This window comes from Dunckerocampus dactyliophorus, chromosome 3 (assembly GCF_027744805.1).
Source record: "Dunckerocampus dactyliophorus isolate RoL2022-P2 chromosome 3, RoL_Ddac_1.1, whole genome shotgun sequence".
NCBI classification, from domain to species: domain Eukaryota; kingdom Metazoa; phylum Chordata; class Actinopteri; order Syngnathiformes; family Syngnathidae; genus Dunckerocampus; species Dunckerocampus dactyliophorus.
This window is the reverse complement of record NC_072821.1, coordinates 12,412,468-12,426,623: the sequence shown is the minus strand read 5'-3', so window position 1 is coordinate 12,426,623 and position 14,156 is coordinate 12,412,468. Positions and strand designations below refer to the sequence as shown.

The 14,156-nt window shown below is 40.4% G+C and overlaps 1 protein-coding gene across 2 annotated transcripts in view; it reads left to right on the top strand.

Annotated features, from left to right (window-relative positions):
* Nucleotides 1-13,211, top strand: part of prtga (protogenin homolog a (Gallus gallus)) — a 37,888-nt gene extending 24,677 nt beyond the window's left edge. For both annotated transcript variants that reach the window (XM_054770461.1, XM_054770462.1), the window contains 8 exons: nucleotides 6,529-6,624; nucleotides 6,886-7,072; nucleotides 7,171-7,298; nucleotides 7,664-7,834; nucleotides 8,985-9,164; nucleotides 9,261-9,384; nucleotides 9,464-9,605; nucleotides 9,806-13,211. In XM_054770461.1, coding sequence (XP_054626436.1) covers nucleotides 6,529-6,624; nucleotides 6,886-7,072; nucleotides 7,171-7,298; nucleotides 7,664-7,834; nucleotides 8,985-9,164; nucleotides 9,261-9,384; nucleotides 9,464-9,605; nucleotides 9,806-10,312 — 1,535 coding nt within the window. In that variant the 3' untranslated portion in view covers nucleotides 10,313-13,211. The remainder of the gene's footprint in view (nucleotides 1-6,528; nucleotides 6,625-6,885; nucleotides 7,073-7,170; nucleotides 7,299-7,663; nucleotides 7,835-8,984; nucleotides 9,165-9,260; nucleotides 9,385-9,463; nucleotides 9,606-9,805) is intronic.
* The last annotated feature ends 945 nt before the right edge of the window (nucleotides 13,212-14,156 follow it).

Sequence of the window (14,156 nt, the reverse complement as noted above, 5' to 3'; positions counted from 1 at the left end):
GTCAGAGGGGTAGTTTCTCGTGATTCGGCTGCAAGTGTGGTGCAAAGGAGAGAAGATGTAAAACTGTGAGGCAACAACACAAACTGCTAGTGAAAGTCCTGCTGTGCTGCAGGGACTCTACATTAACATCTTTAAAGGCATTACCAATGATTACTTTGTCTACATGGTGATTAGTGTTAATCAGTAATGAGAGCATAATTTATGTAGCGGAATTCATACACAGTTTAAGCGCCCTTTAAGAAAAATTAAAAAGATCTTAGACTGTTTTTACACATATTTCTCCAAACGTTGGAAATTGGCTTATTGTAAAATATGTAAATGGAGTACGTAAATGTTTATATTGTCTTCCCAAATCTGGTTCATAGATGGTTTAAAGCAGGGGTTTCCAACTTCCTCTTTCATCACTATTGAGCACTATCCACTATAGTGGAACCTTGATTAGCTTCCTTAATCCAGAAGGGCCAACTTGAACTGAAATGGACACTAACTGAATAAATTTTTCCCATAAGAAACAATGTAAATCTAATTAATCTGTTCCAGAAAGCCAAAAATGTTAACGCAAAACACATTTTTATAGTTTTGCAATTATCGTTTTACATGCATAAAACAATTTGAAATGCATATAAATACACACACAGTACAGGCCGAATGTTTGGACACACACTATACAATCCCACGGTCCCAACCATATTATATTACTAAGGCAAGAAATTCCACTGAGTGTCCCTGACAAGGCACACCTGTGAAGTGAAAAGAGAGAACACCAAGGGTTTGCAACGCTATCAAAAAAATATATGACATAAAATATATGTTTAAAATATAACACATATTTAGAGTTATTTCGCAGTTTTTTGTTAAGTACATAAATCCATGTGTTCATTCGTAGTTGTGAGAATCTACAATGTAAATAGTCATGAAAATAAAGAAAACGCATTGAATGAGAAGTTGTGTCCAAACTTTTGGCCTTTACTGTAAATGATGAATGAAAGGGATAACTTAAGGTTTAACATTTAAGGTACCTGAAGACGTGATTTTGACGTGACTGTTCCCAAAGACACGATGTGGCAGCAAGATCAACACGGACACCACCTTCCTGTTTTGCTATTGAGTTATTTTTTTAATTCAGTAGTGTTGCTCACCTCCGCCGATCCATTTTCTGTACTGCTTGTGTTTCTCACTTCAGTAAGCTAATAGATGCATTCGGTCATTAAAAATACATTAAGAACACAGTTGGACTCATGCAGTGTATTAGCAACATGACAAGACGAACGCGATATTGTAGCTAACCGGAAAAAGTACGCAAACGGAGGAAAAATTATGGTGTAAATTTTCTATGTTAAATGAAAAACACGCTAACTGGGGCGGACGCTAACCGAGGTTCCCCTGTCCTTTGATGAAAAGAAAGGAGAGGTGAGCTATTTTGAGAAAACTGGCAACATTTAAATTGTGCTTTACTTATGAAGCAGATCTCTACTCAAACAACATGGTCAGTTTTTACGCTATTTTGTGGTAATGTGTCATTATATAGAGGCGTCCTGTCTGAATTGAACAGTTATAAAAATACTAAGAGTTGAAGCAAATATTCTTTGATCCATTGGTGAGCTATTAAAAATTAGGTGGCGAGCTACCTGTTGGAGACCCCTAGTTTAAAGACATGGACGCATGTTGTCTCATGTCTCATTTAAGCTCCTCCACACATTGATGCTGTAATATAACAACCTTTTTCACCGTGAGAGCAACTTTGCCAAAATAAAATTAGCAGGGAGCCAGTCGTGTTGTTTTGCAAATGATAAGAACATGTAAACTTCTGATGCTCTCCTGTATAAACACTGAACACCAAACAACAGCAAAATAACATCTAACATCACAAACAGGTGGTCTGCCATTTGCAGCATTTTTGCGTCATTCGATGCGAAGATATCAAAGTCTTAATGTACGTCATTGTTTTTACCCCTGCTGTAATGTAAACAGACAAGGGCCTACATTGTGTCCTTGTTGCTATCAATTGCTGAATTTTAATTGACCAATTTGAATATCCTTGTACAGTAAAAGGATTTCCCAATACATATTGCTGATGTTGTTCACTCCAGCCATCCCTCTGCTGTCGATGTCATTGATTTCTGAATGATCAGCTATAATATGATCAAATCGGATGCTGCTTATTCTGCTCAGCTCTGTGTGCACAGCTGCACAAGGACACTGGCTGGTAAGGAACTCAAAGGACCTGCCTGGTAAATGATCACTTATGACAAGCCCAATGATTGAAAGCGCACCCCGAGGGACAGGAATGTGTTCCGGAGGCTCCGCTTGGGTGTAAATGTTGTGACCCTAACTTGTATGTGTGTGTCCTTTGGCTGGTCGGTGAGAAAAGCTCAAATACCTCTCATACCTGGTGGCACCACACACATGTAGCCATTTATCTCCCAACTACACTATATCCTCCATCTCGCCCATTGCACTGATGAAACCCAATATAAGGTACATTCATTGATTGTTACGATGGCGATAGCCCTAACTTACTTTAAGGATACTTGCATTTGAGTGTTTTGTTTGTGGGAGGGGGTGGATACTAGGGTGTGGGGAGTTGACATTTACGGCCCCTGTTCATGTCAGGTTTGCCATGGCCTGGGGTGGCCTTTCGCAGGACAGAACAAAACCTCAGTGGCCAATGGGATTTGCATTGTGGGAGTAAAAAAAAAGAAAAGAGGCTGACCACTAACGGCCCGAATATGCCCTTTAATACAAACACTGTGATTTATGGAAGTCAAGCCTGGAGAGATTTACACCAGTGGGATGGACAGGAAAATTCTTCACTCAAGGAATGTCAACGGACTGAAGAATGCAGCTTTCTAAGAATACAATGTGTTGTAACCCAGTCACATTAATAAATGAATCTGAATCCAACTCTACTACAGTAGTACTGTAGCTTATTTGATTGATAGCCAATTACCGCTTTATTGTATTAACACTTTTGAAAAGGGAGCTTCAGTGCCTCACTATGAGCCATTTGGTTGGCCCTGCTAGTTAGTGAAAAGTATAAGTAATTTCTTCTTAATCTCTAGTGGCGTACTATTATTATAATTCAATATAACCAAAATAAAATATACGGTTAACACTACATTTTTTAAAAGTGTCCTAAATATGATTTTCCATTGTTTCAACAAGTGCCTTATAAAGAAATATAACATATTGTCTTTTTCTTGTTAGAGTTTTATTTTGTATAGGAATTAGATTCAGTTAAATTGATTTCAAATATGATTCCTCTCCAGGCCTCAAACATACACATTGGCAGATACATACGTTGCCTATCCATCCATCCATCCATTTTTTTTATGCCGCCTAATTAGGGTCGCAGGGGTGTGCTGGAACCTATCCCAGCTGACTTCAGGTGAGAGGACTGGACTGGTCTCCAGCCAATCGCAGGGCTACATACAGTTGCATTCAAAATTATTTGTTAAAAATGAATTGTAAATTCTATGCAGTATATTTGCAAAGTTTAGAAATCTTCAGTAGTTTGCAATAAGCCTATCCTTGCTGACTTTGGGCGAGAGGTGGTGTAAACCTGGAGTGGTCACCAGCCAATTGCAGGGCACAAATAGACAAACAACCATTCACACTCACATTCCTCTACTGTTTTTTGTTTTGTTTTAAAGAGCAGAACTAATGGCGATCCCGACAAATAAACAGATCTCATTTGCGAAGGCTAAAACACTCAGATAAACAAATAAGCATGGTAGGTGTGCAACAGTAGTACCTTCATTTATTTGTGACACAGAAAGCAAGACAAACGAAAAGTAAACACGGTCGCTGTCGGAACACATCATAAAAGTGCACATGAAATAGGAAGAACATGGCTTGAAAAACAACAAATTGCCAAAACTCTCAATTAACTTCCTCATCTCTTGCATTAAAATTCACTGTCAGGTCATAAAATGACAGGTGCCTCAGGTGTTTTAAATGAGTCTGTTGGTTGTGGTCACACGGTGACTTAGTGGTTAGCATGTTGGCCGCACAGTCAGAAGAGCTGGAAGATCTGGGTTCAGATCTCTGTTTGGGCATCTCTGTGTGGAGTTTGCATGTTCTCCCCATGCGTGGGTTTTTTCCGGGCACGGCGGTTTCCTCCTGCATTCCAAAAACATGGATGTTAGGTTAATTTGCAACTCTAAATTGTTCATTGGTATGAATGTGAGTGTCTATATGTGCCCTGCGACTAGCTGGCGACCAGTCCAGGATGTACCCTGCCTCTCGCCCACAGTCAGCTGGGATAGGCTCCAGCATACTCGTAACCCTAGTGAGGATAAGCAGCATAGAAGATGGAGGGATGGATGGGCTGTTGGTTGCTATGTCATATCTAAGAAGCTTCTGACACAAGTTGCATTTCACTTTCTAAAGTCATCTTTAACCTTTTTGGATGATTTTTTTTAGTAGCCATTATGAGCCAATAAGTCAGTCGACGTCAACAGCTAGCGCTACCCTGGATTGTGCCACTGAAGCGGGTGATTTTTATTAATGCGTGGTTAGTACAGGTCTTCTGTTAAAAACACACGTCATTTAATTTTTTATTAACACAAATTATGCTGTTGTTGAACACAAATAGGCTATTTATGCAAAAACAAAGAGATTCTGTGTAAAAATGTATGTTCAGCAGTGGTAGTCAGAATGGTACAGTTTTGATCACATGACATTTACCGAAATCAATAGTCGAATCAGACTCCTCCGAATCGAATTGTCGAATAGTCGACTATTCTAAGACACCCCTACTGATGACATTCATTTATTATAGCAAATATGAATCAAAGATTGTGTTTCAAGATATTCTGTCCCTGCACCATTATTATATAGTAAAAAGCTTATAATATCTTAACACAACCCAATATAAACTGATACAGAAGACATTTTGGGTTCTGACACTAAGTTTGGGAAACATTGCATTTAGGTATAACAGCAGAGTGTTATACTTCTTATAGCATTAGAGGATGTTGACATCCTCCATTCCTGTAAGTTTATCATATACTTTGACTCTCAGCAATGTTGCCCTGGTTTTCCACTCGCTTCCTGTGCTTGACCCCCCACCACCGGTCCAAGAGAGCCTGACAACCCCTCCTTTTGCAGGATTTAGCTTGCCCGGATTCCATGTCAAAGGGCATGGCCCAGATGTCACAGCTTCCAACCCTCCCCCCAGTAACCCTCTGTCGTAGATCCTCTCTCGTATAATTACGGCAGGTCCATTGTATTGTGGGCCTTGGCTTGAGATACATGCTATAAGCTTCTCTTTAGATGTGGACACAGAAGTGAACAATGAAAAAACTTTGGCAAGAAAAAGTGGACTTATTCCAGTGGATATATTCCAAATATGCATGTACTCTGCTCAGTTTGGCTGTAACACATTTACTAGAACTGTCTGCATCATTATGTCTAATAAGACATTTGAGGGGATGTAATAAGATTCGTTCAGCAAAAAAAAAAAAAGGTTCATCTCGTATTCCATGCCTGTGACCTCAGATTCTTTCAGAGTTTTATCTCAGGCTGACCTCTTGACCTTTGTCTGTCTCCAGTGCAACTCCTCAGGCCTGTGTAGAGGGTGCAAGAGCTTCACTCCTCCCCCCTCTTAAACCTCTCAACCCACATGCACACAAATTCATCTGTTGGGCTTCTGCTAATAATCATGCTGAACAAAACTCAGCTCATAGATTAAGGGTTATACCTCTGACATAGCACTCCTGAATCATTAGCACTCATTTTGCCACTCTTTGTGTTTGTCACTGACCACAACATTTGGTACACCACCAAAAGCTGCATACAGTACTATTGTGGCTAAAAAGCTTGTCTGAATAATTACACAAAAATGATATTACTCAGTATTGATTATTAAACAACTTTCATTATGATACACTGGCAACTACATCCACAGTAATAAACAGTTAATACCACAATTAAGCAGTATTGTTTTAAAAGCTATAATTACAGTACATCTCTGGATATACCTAATGAAGTGTCTAATGTTTGTTGTGTAGTAAATTCGTGTTAGTTGCCATGTTCCATATAAGTAGTTATCATCATATTTAGGCTAAAAGGGACATTTGGTGATCTGACCTTTGTTTGGACCATGGTCCTAAAGGTCACTGTGGCCTGCGAATGCTGTTGACCGATGTCCTTCCCAAGGGGTTTAGTTGGTCAACTTCACCCCCCAGAACTTAGCTCTGAATAGAAGTGGTCGCTGACCATTGAGCAGCAGAGCTTGACCCGGGCTGAGGAAAGGATCTTCTTTTTTGTGCGCTTGAAAGACGGGTGTCAGGGTGATGGATCTGGCCAAAGGTCTTATAGTGCTGAGCATCTGTCACACTCCCACCACACCATCACTTCCAAAACCCACATTGACCGTACACCCACACACTCCGGATGGAGAGGTGTCATTAATCTTCAGTGATGACAAGCAGAAATGTCTGTGGATCTTCACTGACGTCCACGTGTGAAGCGCCAGATGGACTGATTTTGACATTTTGCCATCTTCCTTCTCTTTAAATGCAGACCCGCGAAAGAAGTACCATGTGAAGCTCCTGGCTTACAACTTCATTGGGGATGGCTACCAGGCTGACCAAACTATCAGCACCCCTGGATGTGTCTGTGAGTGTTCTACCGTTATGTTCATTTTAGGACTGTCCAAGTTAACTGAAGTTTCCTTTAATGGTGCTATTTTTTTTGGTGCGTGATTAACGTGCGTATGTCCTGTTTGACCCTCAGCCCACACCGTTGTATGAAAAGAGAAGTTACTGGTGCACTGTGGGTTAACTATGAATAAAATGCGATTAATCTCGATTAAATATTTTTATCGATTGACGGCCCTGGTCGGGAAAACCTAACATTACCTCTATAATGCATTCTCAGCCGTTCGAGACCGCCTGGTGCCGCCTCCACCACCTCCCCACAACGTGTACGCAAAGACCAACAGTTCGTCTTCCGTCTTTCTTCACTGGGGCCGACCGGCCTTCACATCCAGCCACTCGGTCAACTACACTGTCCGCTGCAACCCCGTCGGCCTGCAGAACGCCTCGCTGGTCCTCTACCTGCAGACGTAAATGACAACTCTTTCTTGTGCCACCAATACTACACATATGATGCTGTTGTAATGGATGCATCATCTTTACCTTTTTATATATATCTTTTATTCAGGAATGAGCAAAGCCTTTTAGTGCGGGATCTGGAGCCCAACACCAAGTATGAATTTGCTATCCGTCTTCATATTGACCAACTGTCCAGCCCCTGGAGCCCTGTGGTCTATCAGAGTACCTTCCATGAGGGTGAGTCTTACCTTGCCATTTACAAATCATTATTATACATGCTATGCTATCTAACAGGTGTCAAACTATGTACTGTAGGCCTGAGGGCCAGATCAGGCTGTCACATGATTTTATGTGGAATTACTGCACGTCACACCAAATGTGCAATAAACGTACTGTATATTTAAATATCAAAAAGAGAGTAGCATCAACCTCGAACCAAAAATGCCAGTATATTTTGTGAAACATATATAACATACACATATATATATTAATACATATAATTTAGTGGAACTGCCCTACTCCTAGACTTGTGCTACAGTCGCCTTACTTCCTGCTGTAACCGTAAAATTGACTGGTCACTCTATCACGCCAATCTATCCTAGCTCCCACGCTGCCTCCCACCAACGTGAAGGTGACGCTGATCGAGGAGAACACAGCGCTGGTGTCATGGAAACCTCCGGGGGAAGCAAACTTGGCTGTCACACATTACACGATCCTTTATGCCTCCAGAAATGAGTGGCTGGCAGGGGAATGGCAGGTGCTACAAAGAGAGGGTAAGGATGCATGTGTAGAGAGAGAAAGAGGTAATATGCAGATGCATGAATCCATTCACAGCGCCAGCTCTTTTCCAGTGCGAGACAACCGTCCCTTGGAAATCAGTAACTCATCTTTCCTGATGTTTTAGCTTCCCTCCCTGCGTCAGATTGAGTTAGCTGTATTTGTTGATGCCGATGTGATTATAGCTGCTTTGCTTTCCTTTTCACCTTTTGTACACCAGCAACATTTATCAACAAGCAAGTAGTGTAACTCCATGATTGGATACACAAAGACACATTGCACCCACCAGTACTCTTCTGGGCAAGGGGTCAAAAGTGAAGTGGTTCACAAAGCCCCTATAGCTCCTCTCACATCAATCTAAACAGCACTCCCCCTCTTCTCTTTTGTGCTGAGATCTTTTTGGCGGGGCGGTGACCATCAAAGGGTAGCTAAAAGGTAGCGAATATTTATTATTTTATTTCATCACTTACATTAGTAAAGAAATCATGTGCCACACTATATTTCATCTGTGGAATATAACCACTTAAAATATTAAATGCAATTACAACTAAAGGACTTGTTAATCCCTCATATGTTTTATAATAATCCCCATGATAATATTTGAAGTAATTACATTACTTTTATTATTAAATGCATTATTTATTTTGTTATTTATATGGCATTATTTATTTTGTGTCACTGTAATATGATTGCCTTTGACATGTCAAATCAAACTTTATTTACAATCTTTATTCCATTTACAAACTGTTTATCACATACAGAGTTATACATTGTGTGATGCATAGTAAAGAGATTAAGTATAACAGTATACAAGTTTAATAAATGTAGCCTGAACGACTGTTCACATTTGAATGTAAGATTACAGTTGTGTGAAAAGAAACATACATACTAACCTGAATAAAGTTAAGAATTGATTTAAGAGATGATTGTGATATTTAATAGAACAGAATGCATGTTTTTGTCACTATACTTCTGTGGTAATACTGAAGATGGATCATCCAGTCTAGTTATTGAAATAGAGTCTGATAAATGTATTCAACTCTAATCCTAGTTTTTTGTCTTTAATATGGAATACTGTGAGTGTAATGTCAAAATGATAGTTTTATCCAATTACAGTGACAACAATGTGTTGGTTTTCTTTGACAGGGAGCATCACCATGGCGCTGCTGGAGAACCTGAAGCCTGGCCAGTTCTACCTGGTGAAAGTGTCTTCTTCCAACAAAATGGGTGATGGGCCCTTCTCTCAAATGGTGGAGCTGACAGTGCGAGCAGATCACACCTCTGGTCATGATCCTCGGCTGTCACGTGGCTCCACACACTCCACAGGTCTGTAACGTCTACATTTGTTTTTCACTTGGTGCCTCATCTTTTTAAAACTCACAGCAGTATTTTTAATGCGACCTTGTGTTGTTTCTTCTACAGGCTTTTCCGATGGCTACTACCACCTGGACCAAACTTCCATGACAGGCATCACCGTGGGAGTCTCCATCGCTCTCATGTGCATCATCATCTGTGCTTTCATTATCGTGTGCAGAGGCAAACACAGGTATGCTTTGTCTTTGTTCACCACAGTCAAGTTTGTGTGTATGTGGCTCAAGTGATGTTTCATTCTGGCTTCCCTGCAGGAAATCATCAGCTGTTAAAGTCAACAGGGGCGGAAGGAGCTCGCCCACCTCTGCTGCAGGACACCTGGGCTCAGAGGGCCCAGCTGAGGACGCCAACACGAGTGTCGCCATGATGAACCAGGACCATTTCATTGATACTAAGGTGCTTAATCAACAGTAAACCTTTTCTTTGTCACTGCAGTCATGTTGACATAGTAGAACAATCAGCAGGATTAAGAAAAAAATACAGGTATCAGATACAGATATCCACAAAGCATACCTGTAGAGTATGTGTGACGTCACGCCTTAATAATTCCAGTAAGTCTTAGATGCACTGTTTTTAATATTGGTTGTCTCCTGCAGGGTGGAACCAATCTCATCATCAATTGTCTTGGCCCAGTTCATCCCAATGCTGAGAAGAAACACAAATGGTTTTCCTTCAATAGCAATGGCAACAAGGGTGTAAAAGAAATACAGAAGATGAGATGCAGCACCGCCTCCTACCAGCCAGGCTCTACCATTTTGACCTACAAAGAAGAGCTGTCCGTTGATGCAGACCAGCCTGCCTCCCTGCAGGCTTTGCTGGGACGTCCTGGAGACTCGGAGGGGTCCTCCAATAGCGAGGGCAGCAATGCCACTGGGGACTCTGGCCGCTACTCGCACGACGAGACGGAGATGACCAACCTGTCCGGTCCGAGCAGCCGACAGCCGTCTGTGACAGCGGAGGACAGTGGCGGAGGTGAAGATGAAGAAGATGACGAAGCGGGTCAGATGGCGGAGGAGAGCGATTTGAAATTGGTGGAGGACCTCAGGTGTCATCAGGAAGCTCAGAGAAGTTGCCGTTTGCTGTCCGTGTGTGAGGTTGTGTGAGTGTGTGTGTGCGTGTGTGTGTGTGTGTGTGTGGTGGTATACTTGTAATTAGGGCTTTACTGAAATACTTGTGAGTAGCAAGTGTACCACATGTTTGTGTGTGACTGCAGTGTGTCTGCGACACATGGAAAGAAACAAAGAAGACACCTTTTTTTTTAACTTTAAAACCTTTTTTCTCTTTTGTTTGAAGCCTGCTCAACTTTGACCTTTTTATCAGCTTTTCAGGCCTTTCCTTTTCACTCCTCTTTGTTTGTTTGTCTTTTAAAAAGAAAAAACTCACCCACCATGAATGTTTGCGATTGTCAAAAAGCTTATTTAAGAGTTTATCACTGGAGTGAAAAGGGAAGCGTGGAGCCCTTTGTCACTGATTATCTACCTCGGTTTGCTCACGAGTCAAACCTCTGTTTTATATTTAAGAACTACCACGTTATGTGACATTACATAACGGGTGATACTTCCTGATTGTCATCCCAGTTTGTCATTTTTTCCCCTAATTTACTGGAACTTAAGGGCACTGCTGCTTCCATTCCCTACTCTGGTACTGGATGGAAAACACACATTTGTCTTCTCAGATGTTGCTGAGGTCATGAGCCAGTATTAATAAGAGTTTTCTATTCCATTATTGAGTAATGGTGTGGGATGCGAATAATGTATGTTGTTTTATGTGTTGTCAGTGTGCAGCTGCCCTTGCTGTTCTGTTTTTATACTACCTCACATTGATTTGATTGTCTTTGTTGGCTTTCCTAAACTCAGGGAACAAGGTTTAGTACATTTGAAAAGTCATGTAGTGTTACATGGTGAACTGACAGGGTATCTTCTCAGTACTAAGCTGTGTGTAATTTGCCTAATAGATTTGCTATGAATGTATTTCTGTGCCAGTAGCTCAGACTTCCCCTTTGCCTTTTTTTTATTGTATATCTTCGATCTCAACCTCCACAAGTGCATGCAGTGTTACATAGGTGCAGAAAAGCTTTGGAATTGGCCTTAATGTGGATGCATCTTTCAGGGGGTCGAGCGAGGCCTCATTTTTCTCAGGTAGAAGATGCATTGCATAAAGAGTGATTGTAGTGAACCAACACAATGTTTAAAAATAATAATAATCAGGGATGAAAGTGAAGAATCAACATAACGTCCTGAAAAGCTATATTTTTATTAGAAGCTTTGTACTACTGAGTACACAATGTAGTTGAATCTAGCTCCAGGTATCCCTTTTCTTGCTGTTTTGCTGTAGAGTAGATAAAATTAGCACTTGTCTGCCAAGTAGTTTTGTATGAGCAGGCCAATGTGCAGTGGTGACTGACGCTATTTACCCAAAGACCTGTTTGCCTACCTGACTTTATTTTATTGTAATCTCTCAGCTGTCGAGGGGAATGTGGAATAATCAAACACATTATTAGACCAAAGATGATGATCAGCTGAGGTGATGCTCCTCACAACAAAGCCTTGCACATTAGTGGCCTTGAAATACGACAAGTTGCGGGTAAAAGTTCTCCAGGGAGGTGCCAGCAGCATTCACGGGCACCTGACCCAAGATGGAGGGCAATTACTAATCAGTCTTATGCACACAAAACAAATGATCCTCATGCAGATCTCCTCCAAAACCGTTGCAACCAGATGTTTGTATATTATAGGTGAAATGATATTCTTAGAGATTTGTGTTGCAGCGGTGCAGCATTGTACTTGCAAATGTGCACCCACTCCTTCATGTTGTCAACACAATCTAACCTATTTGATTGTGTAATTCAAATGTGAAAGGGATAGCCATTAATCTGTTATTGTTAATAATTATGTTGATTATTGTGACATTCATTGTTGATTAATTGCATCTTGAAGCAATGGTGTGCACTACTTGGCTGCAACCAGTAGAGGCGCTGTTTATATCTCAACTAGTTTGTGTTCTAAAAAGAACATGACATCATTGACAGTATGGGACTGGTATAGAAAGAGATTCCCACATGCCTTTAAAAATAATGTTTTCCATTTAGTCTATCAAGCAAATTAGTCAAATCACTAATCTATGGAAATAATTTAGCATTTTATGGATAAAATAGAGATGATTGCAGTTTTATTTAGGAAAGACTGCAGAGAGGTCAGTGGGTGCACAAATGTTCTTCCATTGCTGTTTATAATCAGAGGATTCCTGAAGAAGAGGATTCAATCAGGGGTGGGATTTAGAGAGGAAAAGTGACACAATCAGTTTGTTTTCAGGGGCAAACATTATAAACCAAAGATGATTTTAGAAAGGGTCACCGCTGCATATTGGCAAGAAGAGATCAGTTCGAATACATCCAGCTTATGTGTAAATTGTTGTCGTTTTCACTCTCCTCATGAAGAATCGCTGTTTTTGTTGCCTGTTGTCATTAAAATTGAGCAAACACATGAGCTGCTGCACTCAACCTTGCTGTAAGTATTGTAATGGTTCTCCTGAACTTCACACAGCTGCAAATGTAGTGTGTTCTTTCTCCATATTTTATGATTCAGCTTCTTGTAAGTTGTGCAGTATTTGGGTCAATGATGTTTGTGAGAGTCTGGTCAAATGTCACTTGTTCACATAAGAGAACATCCTTGGATGTCGTCCTGGTCTCTTCTCATGTGTTCCTATCCGATCATGTGAATTTAAAGGGATTTGGAGTTTTCAGTCTGCTAATGGACTGACTTGCTCATGGTCTCCCCAGTAATATGTGATGACGAAATCAAGTGTCGAGCGCCGTGGGTTATTTTTTTTTTACATATTAACTCAGGTGGATCCCGAGCTGCTCCTCCTCAAAAGAGAAAGTCATGAAAATTGAATGTATCGCTTGTAATTAAGATGCTTTTTGTTAATGCCTCATGTTTTGTCTATTTGTCTTTGTCATTAAGAATTATTTGAAAGGGTTTTTTTTTGCCTAAAGATTTTACACTGTGGTTACTTATGAAAAACCTGATTCTCAGTTTAAATAAAGTAAAACTATTACGTACAAACTTGTGTTCAGTGTCGTGATTATGTGTGATAATGTGTTTATTCATTTTGTTCACAAGCTTTTTAGCATATTAAACTGTTTGAAAGTGGCATTAAACAGTCACTGATGATATAATGGTTGACTCGACTGACTTCAGTTGCAGGCAGCGTAGGTTCAGTCAATACTCGGTGATACAGTGAATGCATGTCACTATACAGTACGTGCCCTTTGATTGACTGGTGACCAGTCCTGGGTATAGTCCACCTTTCGCCTGAAGTGAGCTGGGGTAGGTTCCAACAGAATAAGCGGTTAAAAAACAGTTGGATTGACGTGTACGACAGCGAACTACAAGCACAGTAATAAACATATTGTTAAATGAATACCTCTCTGACAGTGTCGATAAAAAATGAGCTTTTTTTTTTTTACACATCTTTTTATTGATTTTTTTTTAACATACCAAAAAGATCTGCTCAGAATACAAAAGTACATAAAGTCTCACAGAGAGAAGGCATACAGTTCTTGCAAGGGATACAGTTACAGCTGACCAGCAGCAGCAGCGCTCGGGAGAACAACAGCCGAGACAGCTGCTAATGTAACCAAGTGGTGCCTAACATATACAACTATGTAAAATAATAAATAAATATAAACAACAATCATCAAATACATAAATAAATAAAATATGGGGGCAAATGAGCATTGTTTTGATAAAATCGTTATCTATATTGCAATTTGGCTCCCATGATTCATGGAACTGGGCAAGATAGACCATTGTTATCTAAAACGGACTATGCAGGTGAAAAAAATTGCTATTTGTTTGCCATGTAATGACATTTACCAAAGTTATAAAGATCGGTCATTGTTTATTTTACTGAACAGTTGTAGCTCATGCCAGTTGTAGAGAACAC